The 16,504-nt window shown below is 40.1% G+C and overlaps 1 protein-coding gene across 1 annotated transcript in view; it reads left to right on the forward strand.

Annotated features, from left to right (window-relative positions):
- Positions 1–505: 505 nt before the first annotated feature.
- Positions 506–16,504, forward strand: part of LOC117973667 (dedicator of cytokinesis protein 2) — an 85,059-nt gene continuing 69,060 nt past the window's right edge. Inside the window, exons 1-21 of the mRNA XM_058996171.1 lie at positions 506–639; positions 2,529–2,612; positions 3,246–3,286; positions 4,397–4,452; positions 4,806–4,902; positions 5,549–5,697; positions 5,862–5,997; positions 6,859–7,016; positions 7,434–7,515; positions 8,211–8,346; positions 8,660–8,735; positions 9,264–9,340; positions 9,564–9,814; positions 10,470–10,568; positions 11,019–11,091; positions 11,623–11,726; positions 11,958–12,144; positions 12,253–12,350; positions 13,006–13,095; positions 13,439–13,539; positions 14,428–14,562. Of these exons, the coding sequence (XP_058852154.1) occupies positions 597–639; positions 2,529–2,612; positions 3,246–3,286; positions 4,397–4,452; positions 4,806–4,902; positions 5,549–5,697; positions 5,862–5,997; positions 6,859–7,016; positions 7,434–7,515; positions 8,211–8,346; positions 8,660–8,735; positions 9,264–9,340; positions 9,564–9,814; positions 10,470–10,568; positions 11,019–11,091; positions 11,623–11,726; positions 11,958–12,144; positions 12,253–12,350; positions 13,006–13,095; positions 13,439–13,539; positions 14,428–14,562 (2,273 nt within the window). The 5' untranslated portion in view covers positions 506–596. The remainder of the gene's footprint in view (positions 640–2,528; positions 2,613–3,245; positions 3,287–4,396; positions 4,453–4,805; positions 4,903–5,548; positions 5,698–5,861; positions 5,998–6,858; positions 7,017–7,433; positions 7,516–8,210; positions 8,347–8,659; positions 8,736–9,263; positions 9,341–9,563; positions 9,815–10,469; positions 10,569–11,018; positions 11,092–11,622; positions 11,727–11,957; positions 12,145–12,252; positions 12,351–13,005; positions 13,096–13,438; positions 13,540–14,427; positions 14,563–16,504) is intronic.

Raw genomic sequence — 16,504 nt, forward strand, 5'->3', positions numbered from 1 at the left:
GTTCCCTATTCTATGACTCTAATCAATCAAACTCACAGGCATGTATAAACATGTGTAACGGGCAGTGTTGTGTGATACAGATTTTGTCCAGTCCCGTCGGTGAGATGAGATGTGGTTAAAAGCTCTAAAACAATTAAAAACAGAGGTGCAAATGAGGCTGACACTGTGGTTTAGACGCTCGCTTGCAGTGCGCAGGGTCACATGTTCACGCCCAGCCTCCACCCTGTTACACATGCCACTGCATACTGTGAACACAAGAATAACAAATTCCATTCTTTCTGATTTTAAACTCATTGATTTTATCAATCATAAAATCTGAACAAAAGTATAAAAAAAATACCATAAAACGTTCCAGAGGCGCTATATATTTTGTGTTTTAAAGTTGTTGAAACTGGTGTCATATATATTATTGCTGATACACACAAACACAGATGCTGACTGCTGCGACTCGGAGAAAGGGAAGGAAGGAGGGGGGAGGAGTGATTTCTCTGAAACGCAGAAGTGAGGCGTTCAGAAACAGAACGGAAACCTGTCGCACCAAGAGAAAGAGAGAAAGAGTGCTAGAGCGAGGGCCCTGGCACTGCAAGGGTTAAAAGATGGCACCATGGAGCAGGTCAAAGGAGAAGAAATATGGAGTGGGTAAGGATAATGGCACCTTCTGCAGCTAGACATTATGCAGTTACCACCAACTTCTCTCTGTATCAGTAAATGATTCTTATTTCAGGTTGAGGAAGTACTACAGTTCTCTGTGAGGCTTCCTTTGCACAGGAAGTGGGCAGGTGCTTGCTGGCTCAATGTTGACTAAAAATCTTCGATACAAAAATATTGTTATTTTGTTGTCTCATTCGGGTCAGGGCAGTGTAATTCTGTGCTGCTTTGTTGGGAGGGAGAGGATGGACTTCACACTTTCAAATTCATATAACAGTAGTGGGAGGGTTTCACATTGACAAGCAGTAAGAATTCTAATTTGGTGAGGATACAGAATGTATACAGTTTGGGCTGTTTGTGTAGGCCCAGGCCCTGTGCTGCGGTGAGGAGGTGAGGGAATTCACAAATAGTACCTATGTAGGTTATTTACATGCTGTGAATTTTTGTATGTATTTATGTATGTATGTACTCCAAACTTAATTAAAAGCCTTTTTCTGCTAATCGTTATAAGAACAATTAAGGAAACATTAAGGCTACTTATAAGCCACTAAATTAAATGTCTGCATTTTTTGTTTATTCTTGGTTTGGTAAGTTATATTGAGTACATTTTTTCCTTTTTGAAAAATGCTAAAGATGATTTAGTATCTCCATAAACAAACAAACAAAACAATAAGCAATAAACAAAATACAACAAGATCTGAAAAGTCTCTTGCAGCATCCTTCCTTTGCATGTTTTATAATGATGGCATGTATGAGACAAAGACAGGGTTAAGGGATTCAGCAGTGGTATTAAGGACCAATGTCTCCCCCACGTAGAAACATATTTTAACAGTGTACACAAAACCAATACCCGCCCTACTTAACCACCAGCACATGTCTTCTCACGTATATATATATATATATATATATATATATATATATATATATATATATATATATATATACACACACACACACACTGTGCCTGCAGAGCTGTAGTCTCATTTCCCTCATGCTGAGCTTGGGTTTGCAAAATGAGAGCTAGTCTATGTGGGAACCAATTTGTACCAAATTACTAGATTTGTAGAAACGCAGAAAGCGCCACAACTCGCAGGAAGTCACAGAGGAAGTCCATCTTTGACACAGAAACTCAGACGGGCATACATACTGAGTACCAGTGGTGTGACTGGGATGTATAAACTGTATAAACCCCACTCCCACAAGATATACTTTATAAATCTGCACACATGCAAAATGAGCTTTGCACTGCACAAATATATTTGTGTAACCTATTAATAATACATAAGTACTTTATATTTCATGTATTAATAGGGCATTATAAAAAAAAAACTGCATTTGTAAATGTATGTTAATACCTACAGTATATACGTCATATTGTGTGGGGTCACGGTTGATCCAATTTACAGTGGGGTCTTTGAACCACCCAATCCCACACTTAACACCACTGCAGTAATGTTTGTATACTGTCATTCCTTTATACAGAAACCGTGATGCTCAATGTGTTGCAGAAGTGTACAGCATTTTCTAGCAGCGTTCCATTTTTGTCTTTGCAAAAGCAGATGACTTGGAAAAGGATCAACTTTCTATACTTAGTCCTGATAGCTCGCTTGGCAAGGCTGCAAATGATCTTTGTAAACTAATATAGCTCTGAGATCAAGCGGTGCAACCATGCAGCCAGAAATCCTTTACTGCATGTCTTTGTCTATCTCATTATGATTACACACCAGTGGTATTCTGTGTGCTGTAACAATACATTAGTAAAACCAATGAACACTGGTAAGAAAAGCACGTGGCCTTTTATTGGTATTTTGAAAAGGATAATGTGTACTTGAAATCATTTGAGGCTTTGAGTGACATATTCCATTTACATGTTATTTCAGCAACTTACAATTTCAATGGGACAGGGGAAATACATCTGTCCCTTCAGATTGGGGACACCGTCCACATCCAGGAGACCTGTGAGGGTGAGTTCAACACGTGCAAAAAGTGAACCTGGCTTCAGTCAGAAACTCATGCGATATGTTATTTAATAAAGCTTAGACTAGACAACACTACTACAACATAAATATTTTACACAACATTCATCAGCCTTTGGCCTCGCCTTTCAGGGTACCCCTGCCCAGAGCGTGGGGAAGCCATGAGCAGGGGGGGCAGGATATCGAAGGACAAATAAGATACTAGCTATTTGACTGACGATTTGATCTGGTATTGGAAGCACATAAGATAAGCTTCACATTTACATGATTTGATCTAAAGTTAAAATGAGTTCTCTGCCAGAACCACCACTTTGCTTAATTTCTGGCATTGCAGTCAACACATTAATCTGGGACCTGGGTTTGACCCTCAGTCGCTGCCTATATATACTGCAAAGAGTGCTGATCTAATATTCCATGAGTTGTTTTTGCAATAGCCTAATTATGACAATTTAACCTAGTTTCTATATACATCATTCAGTGTGGGGTTTTTGTGAGAATGCAATGGAGCATCCTGTTTATTTAAATGCAGCCTCCAATCAAACACTGCCTGAAATAAACTATTTTATTTGAAAGCATTGTGAAAATCTTAATGGTATTATTTTTTTCTTCTTTTGGTTTTAGGTTGGTTCAAAGGGTACTTGACAAAAAACAAATCACGTGAGGTAATTTTTAAAGTGATGTTTTACGACTTTATTTTCACTGGCAGTGTCACAGAAAATAGATGAAACAACAAATACTATTATAATCAAAATATGTAGATGTGTAATATCTACAATTTTTCACTGCGGGCAAATTTGCCACCTTCCTATATCTGCTATGGAGTGTGCAATTCGCCTGCTAGTTGCCCAATTTGTAAAATACAGGCCCAGGTTTCAAAGAGTGTCAGCCCTAAAGGGCAGCAGTGTGGAGTAGTGGTTAGGGCTTTGGACTCTTGACTAGAGGGGTGTGGGTTCAATCCAGGTGGAGGACACTGCTGCTGTACCCTTGAGCAAGGCACTTTACCTAGATTTCTCCAGTAAAAACCCAACTGTATAAATGGGTAATTGTATGTAAAAAAAAAGTGATATCTTGTAACAATTGTAAGTCGCCCTGGATAAGGGTGTCTGCTAAGAAATAAATAAATAAAAAATACACAATTTAAAAAGCTGAATGAGTTTCCAAAAGCAGCCAAGTCTGGGTTTCTGATTGATGGCCCCCCTTCATCATAATTCCTTATTTTTTACTTGGCTGTTTTGTACAGGTGGCTTGTTTTGTTTAGATACGATGAGTAATGTGCGTGTTTTCCTTGGTTCTTATTGGTCAATGTTCATGAGTACCTCTTGTTTTAAAATAGAACCCTTGGCTCAAGAGAGAGGTTTGCTTGTGCTGTGTGTAACTCATTTCAATTCAAGTTCTTTTGAGTGAGTCTCAGAAAAAGAGTGCCCTTTTGCCAGCTGTTTATAGCTTGGGGAGTACAGTCATAAAGATCATTTCCTTTATGACAGCTGTTACTGGGGGCTTTTGTGGGAAAAAAAGATCTGATGGCTCTCAAAGATATAAAGATTTTCTTTCCCCATGAAAATCACACAAATTGCACACTGGACTGTTATTGTGAGTTATCTGTCTATCTCCAGCCTCAGTATATCTTTGTATAAGCCTTTGAGAGCCATTAACTGCCTCCCAGGGCGTGCATTATTGTCCCCAGTGATGGGATGTAGAGTAACAGTGGAGTGCATACTGCTGTAATGGGGATGGCTGTATGTTTGATGTGAATTCCCCTTCTTGTCGCTCAGGGTGTGTTTCCAGCTGCCTTTGTCCACGTGAAGGAGGTGATTGTTGAGATGAAAGGGTAAGGAAAGAATTATCTGTAGTTATGACTTTATTTTTGATATGGGCTAGGACTCAATTATAGTGCTTATCCGTATATTATATATGGTAATACACGCTGTGTAAAAATAAGGGTTACCACAGAACTGCCCCTGAGAATGCAAATGCAAAAAGCCATCACCTGGAATTGAGCCAAATATGGCCATGACAGGAATGTTTAGGAGCCGACCGCAAGATGTGCACAGGAATGACACAAGGCAATAATGTAGAAATTGTGTTGTAGCATATTTTAAACCATCACAGTGTGTGTTGTATTTTATTGCCTCGGCTTGTATTGCTTTGCTTTAAAATGCAATGTGCCCTCCCTACCTGCAGGGAGCAGGAGTGTGTGACCTCGGCAGAGATGCCCCTGGTTAAGGAGGTGACAACTACCCTCAGGGAGTGGGGCAGCATATGGAAACACCTATATGTGGTAAGAGCTTTTTTTAATAGAGTAATAGCCTATGTTCTGATCTTATTGTTTCTTATTATTTCTTCAATAGGACAGAAAATGTTGGCAGAATTACATTTTTTTTTATTCCAATACATTCCAATGCATTCTATTTATTAAGCAATGATATAAATCTTGTGATCTTGACATACCGGTTTGATAGGTCGGGTTCCTGAGATCATTTATCTTGCAATCCTGATACAACACATTTTTATTTTATGTTTTTCATCTGTCCTTAATGAACCACCGTCCCGAAATGCCTTGCATGACCCTGGAGCCAAACAGCCATCATAATTACATGAAACATTTTGAATTATAGGAATCATCCATCACTTGAAACACTCATAACATCTGAGCTAAAACATATAGATCATTCCTACTCAAATGGACTATATTCTGGGGTGGCATTTATAGCTGATGATACATTAACCACATGTATTGGAGAAAACAGGCCCAAGGGAGCAAACATAAATCTGTTTAACGTATGCCCCTCTTTGCTGGTCCAACTTAAGCCACAATGAATCTTGCTTTCATGGATTCACTGTCAACCTGTGCCACTTGATTAGGGCTGTCTCTCACGGCAAGCTGCATCACAGTTTGAAAGGTATTGTGACTCTCACCTCTGCAGACCAACAAGCAGGACAAGTGGCGGCAGGTGCAGCGCATGATGTGGGAACTGATGGAGTGGCGCTCCCAGCTGCTGTCGGGGACGTTGCCCAAGGATGAGTACAAGGAGCTCAAGCAAAAGGTCACCTCCAAGATTGACTATGGGAACAAGTAGGTGGCCCTGCCTCTCAATCTGTTTCATTGAAGGAGGACAGCAAGAGAGATTGAGATTGTGACTGTAAATCATAGCCATTCCAAGATCAGTGCTAATCGGGGTCTGTAAGAAATGGTCTCAAGCTATCAGCCTACACTATCAACCTGCTTGTTCTCTGCAGCATTCTAGAGCTGGACCTGGTGGTTCGAGACGAGAATGGGAACATTCTAGATCCAGAAGACACCAGCGTGATCAGCCTGTTCCGAGCTCACGAGGAGGCAACAATTAAAATCTCTGAACGAATTAAGGAGGAGATGGTATGTAGTGCACTGTAGTACTGTCAAGGTACCAGTGCTTTAAAATACATGCATTCAAAATAAACTTTGATGAAGAGTATGTTGCTTTGAATGCAATTTTAATCAATTTTTTACAGTTCCGTATGCTATCATTTTTCCTTTTATTTATCTTAACTAGACTTTACTAGGCTGTGAGCTTGCTTAGACAATTCCAACTGCCAGACATAGAACAGAATAGCTCTTTCCATGTAACATACATGACAATGAAACCTTTTCACATGCTGACTCCACCTTCTCTCTGCAGATATAAGTAAAGTAGGTGGGGCCAGCAGAGTTGAAAGGTCACATTGTCACATGATTTCAGTTGAATGAGGGGGTCAGTTTAATGCCTGGCAGTTTGGATACATATCTGTAACTTGTTTAATTCTAGTTTCCATAGATACCCAGTCACAGTCAGGCAGCTATGGGTGGAACTAACACCTGTAACCACAGTCAACCACACTGAAGCAATTCTCACACTGAAGCATTCTTATCTAGAAATGTAACAGTCAAACATTTTTGTTTTCTTTAAGACTAAGTTTAACTTAATGTTGAGAGCATGTGAAAACAATGCTTCGAAAGACTTACACAATCCTACAGGTCTAATGTGTCAAGTATACATCCTTTCATATACAAGTACAATAATGACACATGTCATTATTCGTGCTGTATTTTTTTCATGGTAAAAAAAATTGGTTATTTCACGGCATTTCACGGTCTAAAAATAGATATGCCCCTTAAAATAAAGCATTGCCCAAACAAACTAATCCAGTCCTCCTGTCCTAACTACATGAGTGAAAGTTGCTTAGCAGCAGTTTTTCTCCTTCTCTCTCTCCCATGCAGTCAAATGTGCAGACAGACCACTCCGGTATCTCAGCCAGGATCCAGTCCTCCCCCACTCACAGCCTTTACGTCTTCCTCAGGAACTTTGTATGCCGGATCGGCGAGGATGCTGAGCTTTTTATGTCCCTATATGACCCTCACAAACAGGCCATTATCAGGTAGTGATCAGAGAGCAAAGAACTACCTTCCAACATTGTGTTCTGAACAGGTGCAGAGTAAGCAACTACTAAACGCTGAGCCATTCGTTAGAAAATTATTCTAAACTCTGAGATGTCAGCCACTAAATACATCCAGTGCTTTTTATTTGCTTTGTTGTAACCTAAACAGTTTATTTTAGTGCAGTCTGTATTGCGTACTAAACGGAGAGCTATGTTTTAGCAATGAAGATTTGAATTACTCTAAATGGAAGTTTCTAAATGGAAGTGTGAGTTTCTTTGTGAAGCTGGCACAATCAATAAGTGTAAACAGAGTGTACAGCAAGTAGTGCACATGTCCTCATAGATTCCGGATGGAGATCACTACAGTTTACCATGAGAATCCCACACCGTCTGATACCTGTGTTTCCTTCTTTGCAGTGAGAACTACCTGGTGCGCTGGGGCAGCCGAGGATTCCCCAAAGAGATCGACATGCTCAACAATCTGAAGGTCGTCTTCACAGTGAGTGACCACCAAAGGGCCATATCAACCCCAACACATACAAACACAGCTATCGTAATGCAGACCGTGTACTGACTCTGTAGTTGTACTGTTCTAAACTTCACAAGGCCATGGTCAGCCACTGTGACCACTACAGCTGTAATTACTGTTTGTAATTACTGCATTGAAAGTCACCTCCTAAATTGAGTTTTAAGTTGATAAAAAGGAGCATAATCCATGTTTTTCAGTAGTTCCAATAGTTGGGCATTTTACAGCAAAAAATGTACAATGTATTAGACATTATATAGAGCAAGTTGTTGTAATTTACCAATGCTTTATAAATATTATGGTAATGTTGTTTGTCACATTTGACCATACTTACTGTGGGGTTAAGCATTGTGTGTGTGTCTTTGGATCTTTCCCTTTAAAACAATGCCATTAAACCACAGTTGACTGTATTTTAGTTATTTCAAAAGAAAGAACAGACTCAATTGCTTTTGAACATTTTCTGAGAAGTATAAATCAATTTTAACTGGACACTAATTAAACATCAATATGGTTCTTGATAGTTTTCTACTGTATTTTTTTTTTTTATGTCCTTCCAAAAAATGTCATCTGTTTGAAAATGAGGCCCACAATGTCACTCCAGTACAGATTGTGAAAGTAAAAGCTTGTTATGTGAATCAGATACACTAACCAGAACTGATTCTTCTCAGGATCTGGGAAATAAAGATCTGAATCGTGAGAAGATCTACCTTATCTGCCAGATTGTGAGGGTGGGCAGGATGGAACTGAAGGATACTAACCTGAAGAAGTGCACCATGGGATTGAGGAGGCCATTCGGAGTGGCAGGTAGAACAAACATGCAATGTCATGGCTAAATGTAGTGGATGCAATGGCTACACACAATGGCCTGTCACAAACCAAAAATGTTAATTCCCCAAATGAAAAGAGGACGACGTTTGATTTGAGAATGCCAGAAATGGCAGAAATGCTTCCAGGAAAACAGTTGCTAGGTAGCCACTCCCATAGTTCTCCTGCTGGGATTAAAGCCTACTGTAGGCTATAGAAACTGCAAGTGGAGGTGGACCCCCTCTCAATGGCCAGCCACAGGGAGGGATGAATCTTTACTCAGCCTGTTTCTCTCTGACCTGCTTTCTTGTAGTGATGGACATCAGTGACATTATCAAGGGGAAGATGGAAAGCGATGAGGAAAAGCAGTACTTCATTCCCTTTCATCCGTAGGTCTTCAAAGATTTTTTTTTTTTTTTTCATCAAACACGTTGTTGTTGTTGTAGACTGTTGGTGGTTTCATTATGATTTATATTCTCACAAACATAAAAACATATTTTATAAAAAAAAAAAACATCCTTGAAATATAACTCAAGTGATATGGCATATAAATCATAATGCTTTAAGTGTTGCAGTCTGATATTCATGACTAGACTATTGTTGTCTTCTAACAACAGTTGAACGGTTATATGCATACAACAACTTGTCAAGCTTTATTTTTAAGGGGCACCTTTTAAGCTTATTGACGGTAACAACTTGCTTACTAACACATTTACAAATGTTCATTTTGTGTTAATAGTTAATAAATAAGTATTAACAAATGTATAAACTAATTAAAAAGGTTATAATAAAATACATTGATTTGGAGTTGTCAAACCCTCCTTACTTTAACCTCTCTCTCTCTCTCTCTCTCTCACTCCCTCTCTCTCTCTCTCTCTCTCTCTCTCTCTCTCTCTCTCTCTCTCTCTCTCATGCAGGGTTGTTAATGAAAATGACTTTCTCCACTCACTGCTCAACAAGGTGACTGCATCTCGAGGAGACAGTGGGGGTCAAGGTATGGCTCACTCAGTTTCTCACAAGTCTCACTCGCTCATTGCATCACAGGTTCATACCTGGATGCCTTTCTATCAGACCTTCTCTGACTGTCTTACACTTCTATAAGATCCCCCACATCTCCCTGAAATCCTGGAATGATCTTCATTGGCATTTCTCTCTGTAGAATCCCTTTCACCCTCCTCTGTGGTCACTGGGACAGCTGCCTCTCTTATCTCTCGCAGGCCTGTGGGTCACCATGAAGCCGTTGGTGGGTGACATAGTGCAGATCCGCAAGGACTACCCTCACCTGGTGGACCGCACTACGGTGGTGGCACGCAAACTGGGCTTCCCTGAGATCATCATGCCAGGGGACGTCAGGAATGACATCTACATCAACCTGCAGAGCGGGGACTTCGACAAGTACAACAAGACCAGCCAGAAGAACGTGGAGGTCATCATGTGCGTCTGCGATGAGGAGGGAAAAGTGGTCCCGGTGAGTGAGCCTGAAAGCGGGCCTGGGTTAGGAAGGGGGTTAATAATGTTCTAGTTTGGTTTGCACTACATTTTTTGAACTTGTATTGTTTGAATCAAGTTCAAGTAATTGTCATTTTGTATTAGCCAAGGATTTAGAAAAAAAAAATCTGGCTACAGTTTCGAATCACTTCCTGTGCATCAGGTATTACGGCCCCACCTGAGCTTCATACTAACTTTCTATACTGTGTTTAGTATGTGCTGGCAAGAGAACTTTAAAAAAATCACTCATTAAATTATTTTAGGTACAGGATATGACTTATTCATACTATCGCACAAAGCAAAGAGTTTTGAACTTTTGCGGAGGGAAGAGTAATATTAGGATGAATTTGTTATAACAATATCCAATTAATACAAATATTATGTATCTTTCATAATTACCATATTTTTCGCTACTGGTACTTTAACTCAGTACTTTTTTGTGTTATCCTGCCCCCTGGTGGTGTAGAAATGTTTGTAGTATTATATGTTTTATATGGCTTTCTTGTTGTCTGTGGCTTGCATAGGGCTATTGCTTTTAGCATCTAATAATGAGATTCCACTGGGGATAGAGTTCAACCCAATGGGATCATAGTTTTCAGGTCATTAGAATAAAGCACATTTTGTGTCCTCTGCAGCAAGCCATCTGCCTCGGTGCTGGAGACCGACCGGTGAACGAATACAAGTCTGTCATTTACTACCAGGTGAAGCAGCCACGCTGGATGGAGACTATCAAGGTAAGAGATGCACACGAGTGTGCAACGTGTTTGGATTGGAGGTATACTTTTCTCGATAATCTGGTATTGCTTGGCAGTGATGTTCTCCATAAGTGCCCTATGTCTCATGAAACAGAAGTATACAGAAGCACTTACCAACCGAACACCACCTCTCATCCCTGTCAATCAGATCTGTAAACTTTCCAATTGTGACTCAAAGTGACTTGCAAGGGGGAGATGCGGCTTTTATATATTACAGAAAACATGATGCGGGATAACATTTGCATGAAAATGAATCAATCATCTGAGGGACAACCCTTTAAACAACTAAATTACATGTGCTACACACGATTTCCAGTATTTTTTTCCTCCACTGAGTTGAATATTATCGATACTAATATTGTATATATGCTATAAAATCTGTTTAACTCTGAATTCAATAAAACGGTCCTTTGCTCCTCCAACCACTAGGTGGTGATACCCATTGAGGAGATGCATCAGATACACTTGCGCTTTATGTTCAGGCACAGATCGTCCCATGAGTGTGAGTATGGATCTCATTTGCAGTCCGGTGAGAAGCACCTGATTTATTTTCATAATAATATTAGTATTTGATCCAGGCGTGCCATCTGTTTATTGAAATACAGTTTCTGTGCTTTAAAATATGATTTATGAGTTGCTGCACTTTTCCATATTTTGCCACTCTGCAGAAATCAAATGACGACCTTAAATGGGCTCTAGACAGGAGGGTGATGTCAGACCTCCATCTAAACCACACCCCTTCATTTCCTTTTTGTAAGACATGACCCAAGATGTTAGCAGCTCTCTGGCTGATGTTGTGACCATCAAATGAGTCACAAACACCTGTGTGGTACATAATTCGAAATGTATTTTCCATTTATGATTAAAACAGCAAAGAGGCACTTCTGTGCCTCAAATAGATGAATAAAGGAGTATTTTAGTCATTATTTATTTATCTGACCTGTGTTTATTTTTTTTTATCCAAGATCCCAAAATTAAACTGAGCCTTATGTGTTTCAAGTTTACTGTTTTTTTTATATTTTTTACTCCTCAGCTAAAGACAAAAGTGAGAAGAATTTCGCCATGGCCTTCATCAAGCTAATGAAAGACGACGGCACTGTTTTCAAAGACGGCTGCCACGATCTTGTCATCTTCAAGGTTAAAAAGATCTTGCTGTTTTATAAATGCCCTTGAAATGCCCTCAGCCTTCTACCTTTAAAGGAAGATGGTCTCCATTCCTTACCGATAATAATAACAGATATTGACAGGTGCTGTAGCAAGTGCCAGAGCTCATGCTTCCCAAGCCCCACCACACCCAAGAAAAAAACATTGTGCAGGAACCAGTGGTTTTAAAGCTTGTATCCTGAGCCCTGTGTGCCTCTCCTACAGGGAGACAGTAAGAAGATGGAAGACGTCGCCTCCTATCTGTCTCTGCCCTCCACGCGGCAGCAGGTTGATCACCACAAGGGGACAGGCCTGAGCCGAAGCAGCAGCAGTGCAGGCAGCTTGTCCTTCAACTCCAGAGATGTCTTCACCATCTCCACTCTCGTGTGCTCCACCAAGCTCACTCAGAATGGTACCCCTTTTTACACCTTCACAGTTTGAGATATGAGAAGTGTCCTCAGAGTAGCCCACTTGCATGAGCTCCACTCGGTCAGTTTTGTGATGCTCTTTTTCTGTTTAGTGGGGCTGCTGGGGCTGCTGAAGTGGCGCACACGACCTGAGCTGCTGAAAGATAACCTGCAGCAACTGAAGTTGGTTGATGGGGAAGAGGTGGTCAAGGTACACAAGCCCATGTCTCTGTCTCAAGTTCTTTTGGTTTAGATGGTTTAACTAAAAATTCTATATTTGTAGCTTTGTGAACACACAGTCCCAATGTCTATCTCTGTATTTGTCTGGCTTTTTTGACAAACAGATTGATAATGGTTTCTTTAGCAATAGAACATTTAAACAGCGTAATTAAACATGAAATAATGTGTTTGTTTTCTTCCCATCCTAAAGAAGCATTTCACTAATAAGACACGATTAGTAATGTACTCTTTTAGATTGTTAACTGCCTTGCTTTCAATTGAGTACAACTTCTGTAAAACTAACAAGAAACTGATGCTCACCAGCAAAGAGGAGGTGTCCGTGTTATCTCTCCCTCTGTCCCTGTGCAGCTCTGTCTCTGCTAACATAACTGAACCAGTAGACTGAGAGCATTATCATATTATTAAGAGTCATTATTGCAACCCTTCCACATATCCAAACCCTTTTCACTGGCCCAACGTAGCAATGGCACCTTGTTGTAGGGCTTATGGCCCAAAGTCAGTTGTGTTGAGCTGCAATCAGTGTGAGATTGATTTAAGGAGCGCTCTCTCTCTCTCTCTCTCTCTCTCTCTCTCTCTCTCTCTCTCTCTCTCTCTCTCTCTCTCTCTCTCTCTCTCTCTCTCTCCAGTTCCTTCAGGACACTCTGGATGCCCTTTTCAACATCATGATGGAGCACTCCCAGACCGATGACTATGACATACTGGTATTCGACGCCCTGGTGAGATCTACATGCAATAATAATAATAATAATAATAATAATAATAATAATAATAATAATAATAATAATAATAATGAGTGATAAACTAATAAAGCAAAGCTCGAGATTTAAATACAGAAAGTAGCTGTTTCTTGCACGTTTGATATCTTCCTCGTTTACTTTGGTGCCGTTTTCCAATCTGTATTTGTTGAGTTGATGCATCGGAGGTGTCTGGTCCTTTCCTTCTGCAGTTGCTTGTAAACCAGATATTACACCTCTCAACACACTTCCCTAGACACAGTGTAGGAATAGCACAGTATGAGAATACATAATAAATGAGTGATGCTTGCTGTGTCCCTCTCAGATCTACATCGTTGGGCTGATCGCTGACAGGAAGTTCCAGCACTTCAACACTGTCCTGGAGGCTTACATCAAGCAGCACTTCAGTGCTACACTGGCATACAAGTGAGGACTGATTACTTTCTGTCTGTCTGTCTCCCTGCATGGCTGTGTTCCTATCTGCAGGCAGCATGGGGCACAACTGGACAACATATAACTTCAGTTTTATTTGCAATAAACTGTATTTAGTGTATATTGTACTGTACATTTCAGTATTTATAATGTGACAGATTGCACAATTATTCAGGGTAAATATAGGGCTTTGCTGGTTAGTGAATACTGACAGTGTCTTATAGCACTGTTGTGATTCTCACTGCTGACAACAGGGGGCAGCAGAGGAGAGGACATTCTACCAGTTGTCAGGGTGTTCTCTGGTGCATTCTATCCTTATAACCAAGACTATAAGAAATAGAAGACGATTCACAGGAAACTGCTCTCCTTTCATTTCAATGCACCAAGGTGCAGTACAGACAACCTGTAATAAGTTCATCAATGCTCTTCTCTAAGTTATTGTAACTTTAGTAACAACTCTGATCAGTTTCTTGTAAATGTTTCTGTTAAGTACCTTATTAACATAGTTCAATGGGGGGGGGGGGGGGGGATAGGCTTAGTACCTTGCTAGCACAGTATTCGCCCTGTTTAATGGAATCTAACCTTATAAGACAGAATCAGCAGGGGCAGTTCCTCCACAGCACCCCCTACTGGCCAGGCATTCTGTGCAGACACCCGCAGAGCTAACCTTTGTCTTCCAAGGGGTTGGTAGCTCGCCGGCATCCACTGTGTAGCTCATGGGGGTCAAGAGGCAGTTGGGTTGGTTGTGGGATCGGAGGATGCCCACTGACCTTCAGTTCTGCTGAGCTGTTGTGAGGATTGCTGCAGTGAGAGAACACAATGTCGCATTCTAACTTGGAGAGGATAATATAGTGAACGATCCCCACACCCTATGTTTCACAGGAAGCTGATGCTGGTGCTGAAGAACTATCTGGACACGTCAAGCCGTGGTGAGCAGTGTGAGAATATCCTGCGCACACTCAAAGCACTGGAGTATGTCTTCAAGTTCATCGTGCGATCCCGCATGCTCTACTCGCAGTGAGTACTCCTGTCAGCTCAGGTCTGCTCCAGCTAATCTGGGGAAATACAGGTTGTCAGAAATGGTTCATCCAATTTAACAGTGTCATAACATAGCATCATCACAGATCACATGCTAATCCAAACCCTGATAGTCTGAATTGTGCATGTACAACGTTTACAGCTGTCTCTGTATGTTTTATTCAAATGGTTACTGTTGATTTTTGATTAAATGTAAGTATCAAAAACATAAAACAATCTATGCAAGGCATTTTGAGTCTGGTACAGACTGTGATCAGTATTCAAATCACTTATATGAACTGTGTTCTGTCCCAACTAGTTTGGTTTGGCTAGGGTCTAATGAATTTGATTTGAGTTATTTTAAATAAATGTTCCAGTGATTTTTCTACTTGTATATGTGTTGACTACCTGCACTTTGTAGTCCCATACAACTAAATGGAATTAGCAAGTGATGAATCTCCAATCAACATTTAATAAAGTGTAGGAACTCCTACCATAGATAATCACGGTCAGCCGAATGCATAAGACGAAACAACGTATCCTTTATCAAAGTCAGATCTCATGGCTTTTTCATTGTAACTAAAAGTTGGCAAAACATGCAGCTTTTATATATTACAGAATACATGTCAGGAATGCCATTAAATCACTAACTCCTGATGAACTTGTAGACTGCTCAGTTTTCTGGTTGGTTTTAAGTAGTCGAGACCAATGCTGATGCTGAGACCAGGATTGCGTGTGTGTTGTCTGCTTTGAACTTCGTTGCTCTTCATACTGCTCACAGATTTGTTTTAGAACTATACAGTAGCCGTCTGCTCAACTTTTTGCTGTAAAACAGAAGCTGATATTGATCAATTACAGAGCGATTCGTCATCTCGAACACTGACCTAGCTTCAACAGCATCCTTTAAATAACTACGAAATGCAATACGTTTTAATGACAAATGGATACAGTAGCTGCACAAACAGACAGAAAGACAGACGACTTCTTTGCCACGCCTCCTCTTGAAAATAAACTCCCAGTTCCTTAATACAGTCAGTGTGCATACTGGTGTGGAATCTGATCATTTGCATAACTAAGGCATAACCATGTTATATATTCTTCAGGAGTGTGCAGTAACATATTAAAGCTGTGTTTCTTTAATTATCTGAGATTGTTTTGATGCTGTCGAAGGAGAGATAGCAGGTGCTAACTGGCCTGTTTGTTTCAGTCTGTCTGCATTTCTCAACTCTGACATTGCAGTTGTCATTGAGCCATATGCTCTCTTGTGATATTGAGAGTTTCAGTTTTATGTTTGGTGCGGAAATCTCACATACTTGAAAAAACAGCATTTGAGTTATAAAATGTGCAGCAAAACTGTTTTCTGCTGCTGGTGTCTTTCTGTTGGTTCTCAAAGTAAGGGTCTGTCTGAACTATAACGTATTGCAGTAGCATCAATGCCATCAGTGATGGGTGCAAGTGGACAGTTGTACAGCATTGTGACTGCAGTTTATTCATTTCAAGTTGTGGCTAACTCACCAGGTCTCCTGAACAGGAAATTTGCATAAGACAGTGAACCTATATTAGTGTCTAATTGCTGTGTGTTTACATCGTAATTACTTAGTAAATACATGTGTACTTATACATAATTGCAATGTTATTATGCATAATTACAGTGTACTTATATGTAAATCTTTTTGCATGATATAACCATATCCGTAACCCTAAACGTAACCCTAACACTAACCTTAACCCTAACCCTTTTCTGATAGAATTGTGTACTTACATATACCGTGCAAAAATCTTTACACATTGAGAACATTGTAACTATGCATAATAACAGATTAATTATGTGTAAGTACACATGTATTAACTAAGTGACTACTATGTAAATACACAGTAATTAGAGACACAATGCCAAGTGTTACCAAATGTAAACCAGTTTCTGTCACAAAACAGTAGATCT

The sequence above is a fragment of the Acipenser ruthenus genome, chromosome 22 (genome assembly GCF_902713425.1).
Source record: "Acipenser ruthenus chromosome 22, fAciRut3.2 maternal haplotype, whole genome shotgun sequence".
Classification (NCBI taxonomy): Eukaryota; Metazoa; Chordata; class Actinopteri; order Acipenseriformes; family Acipenseridae; genus Acipenser; species Acipenser ruthenus.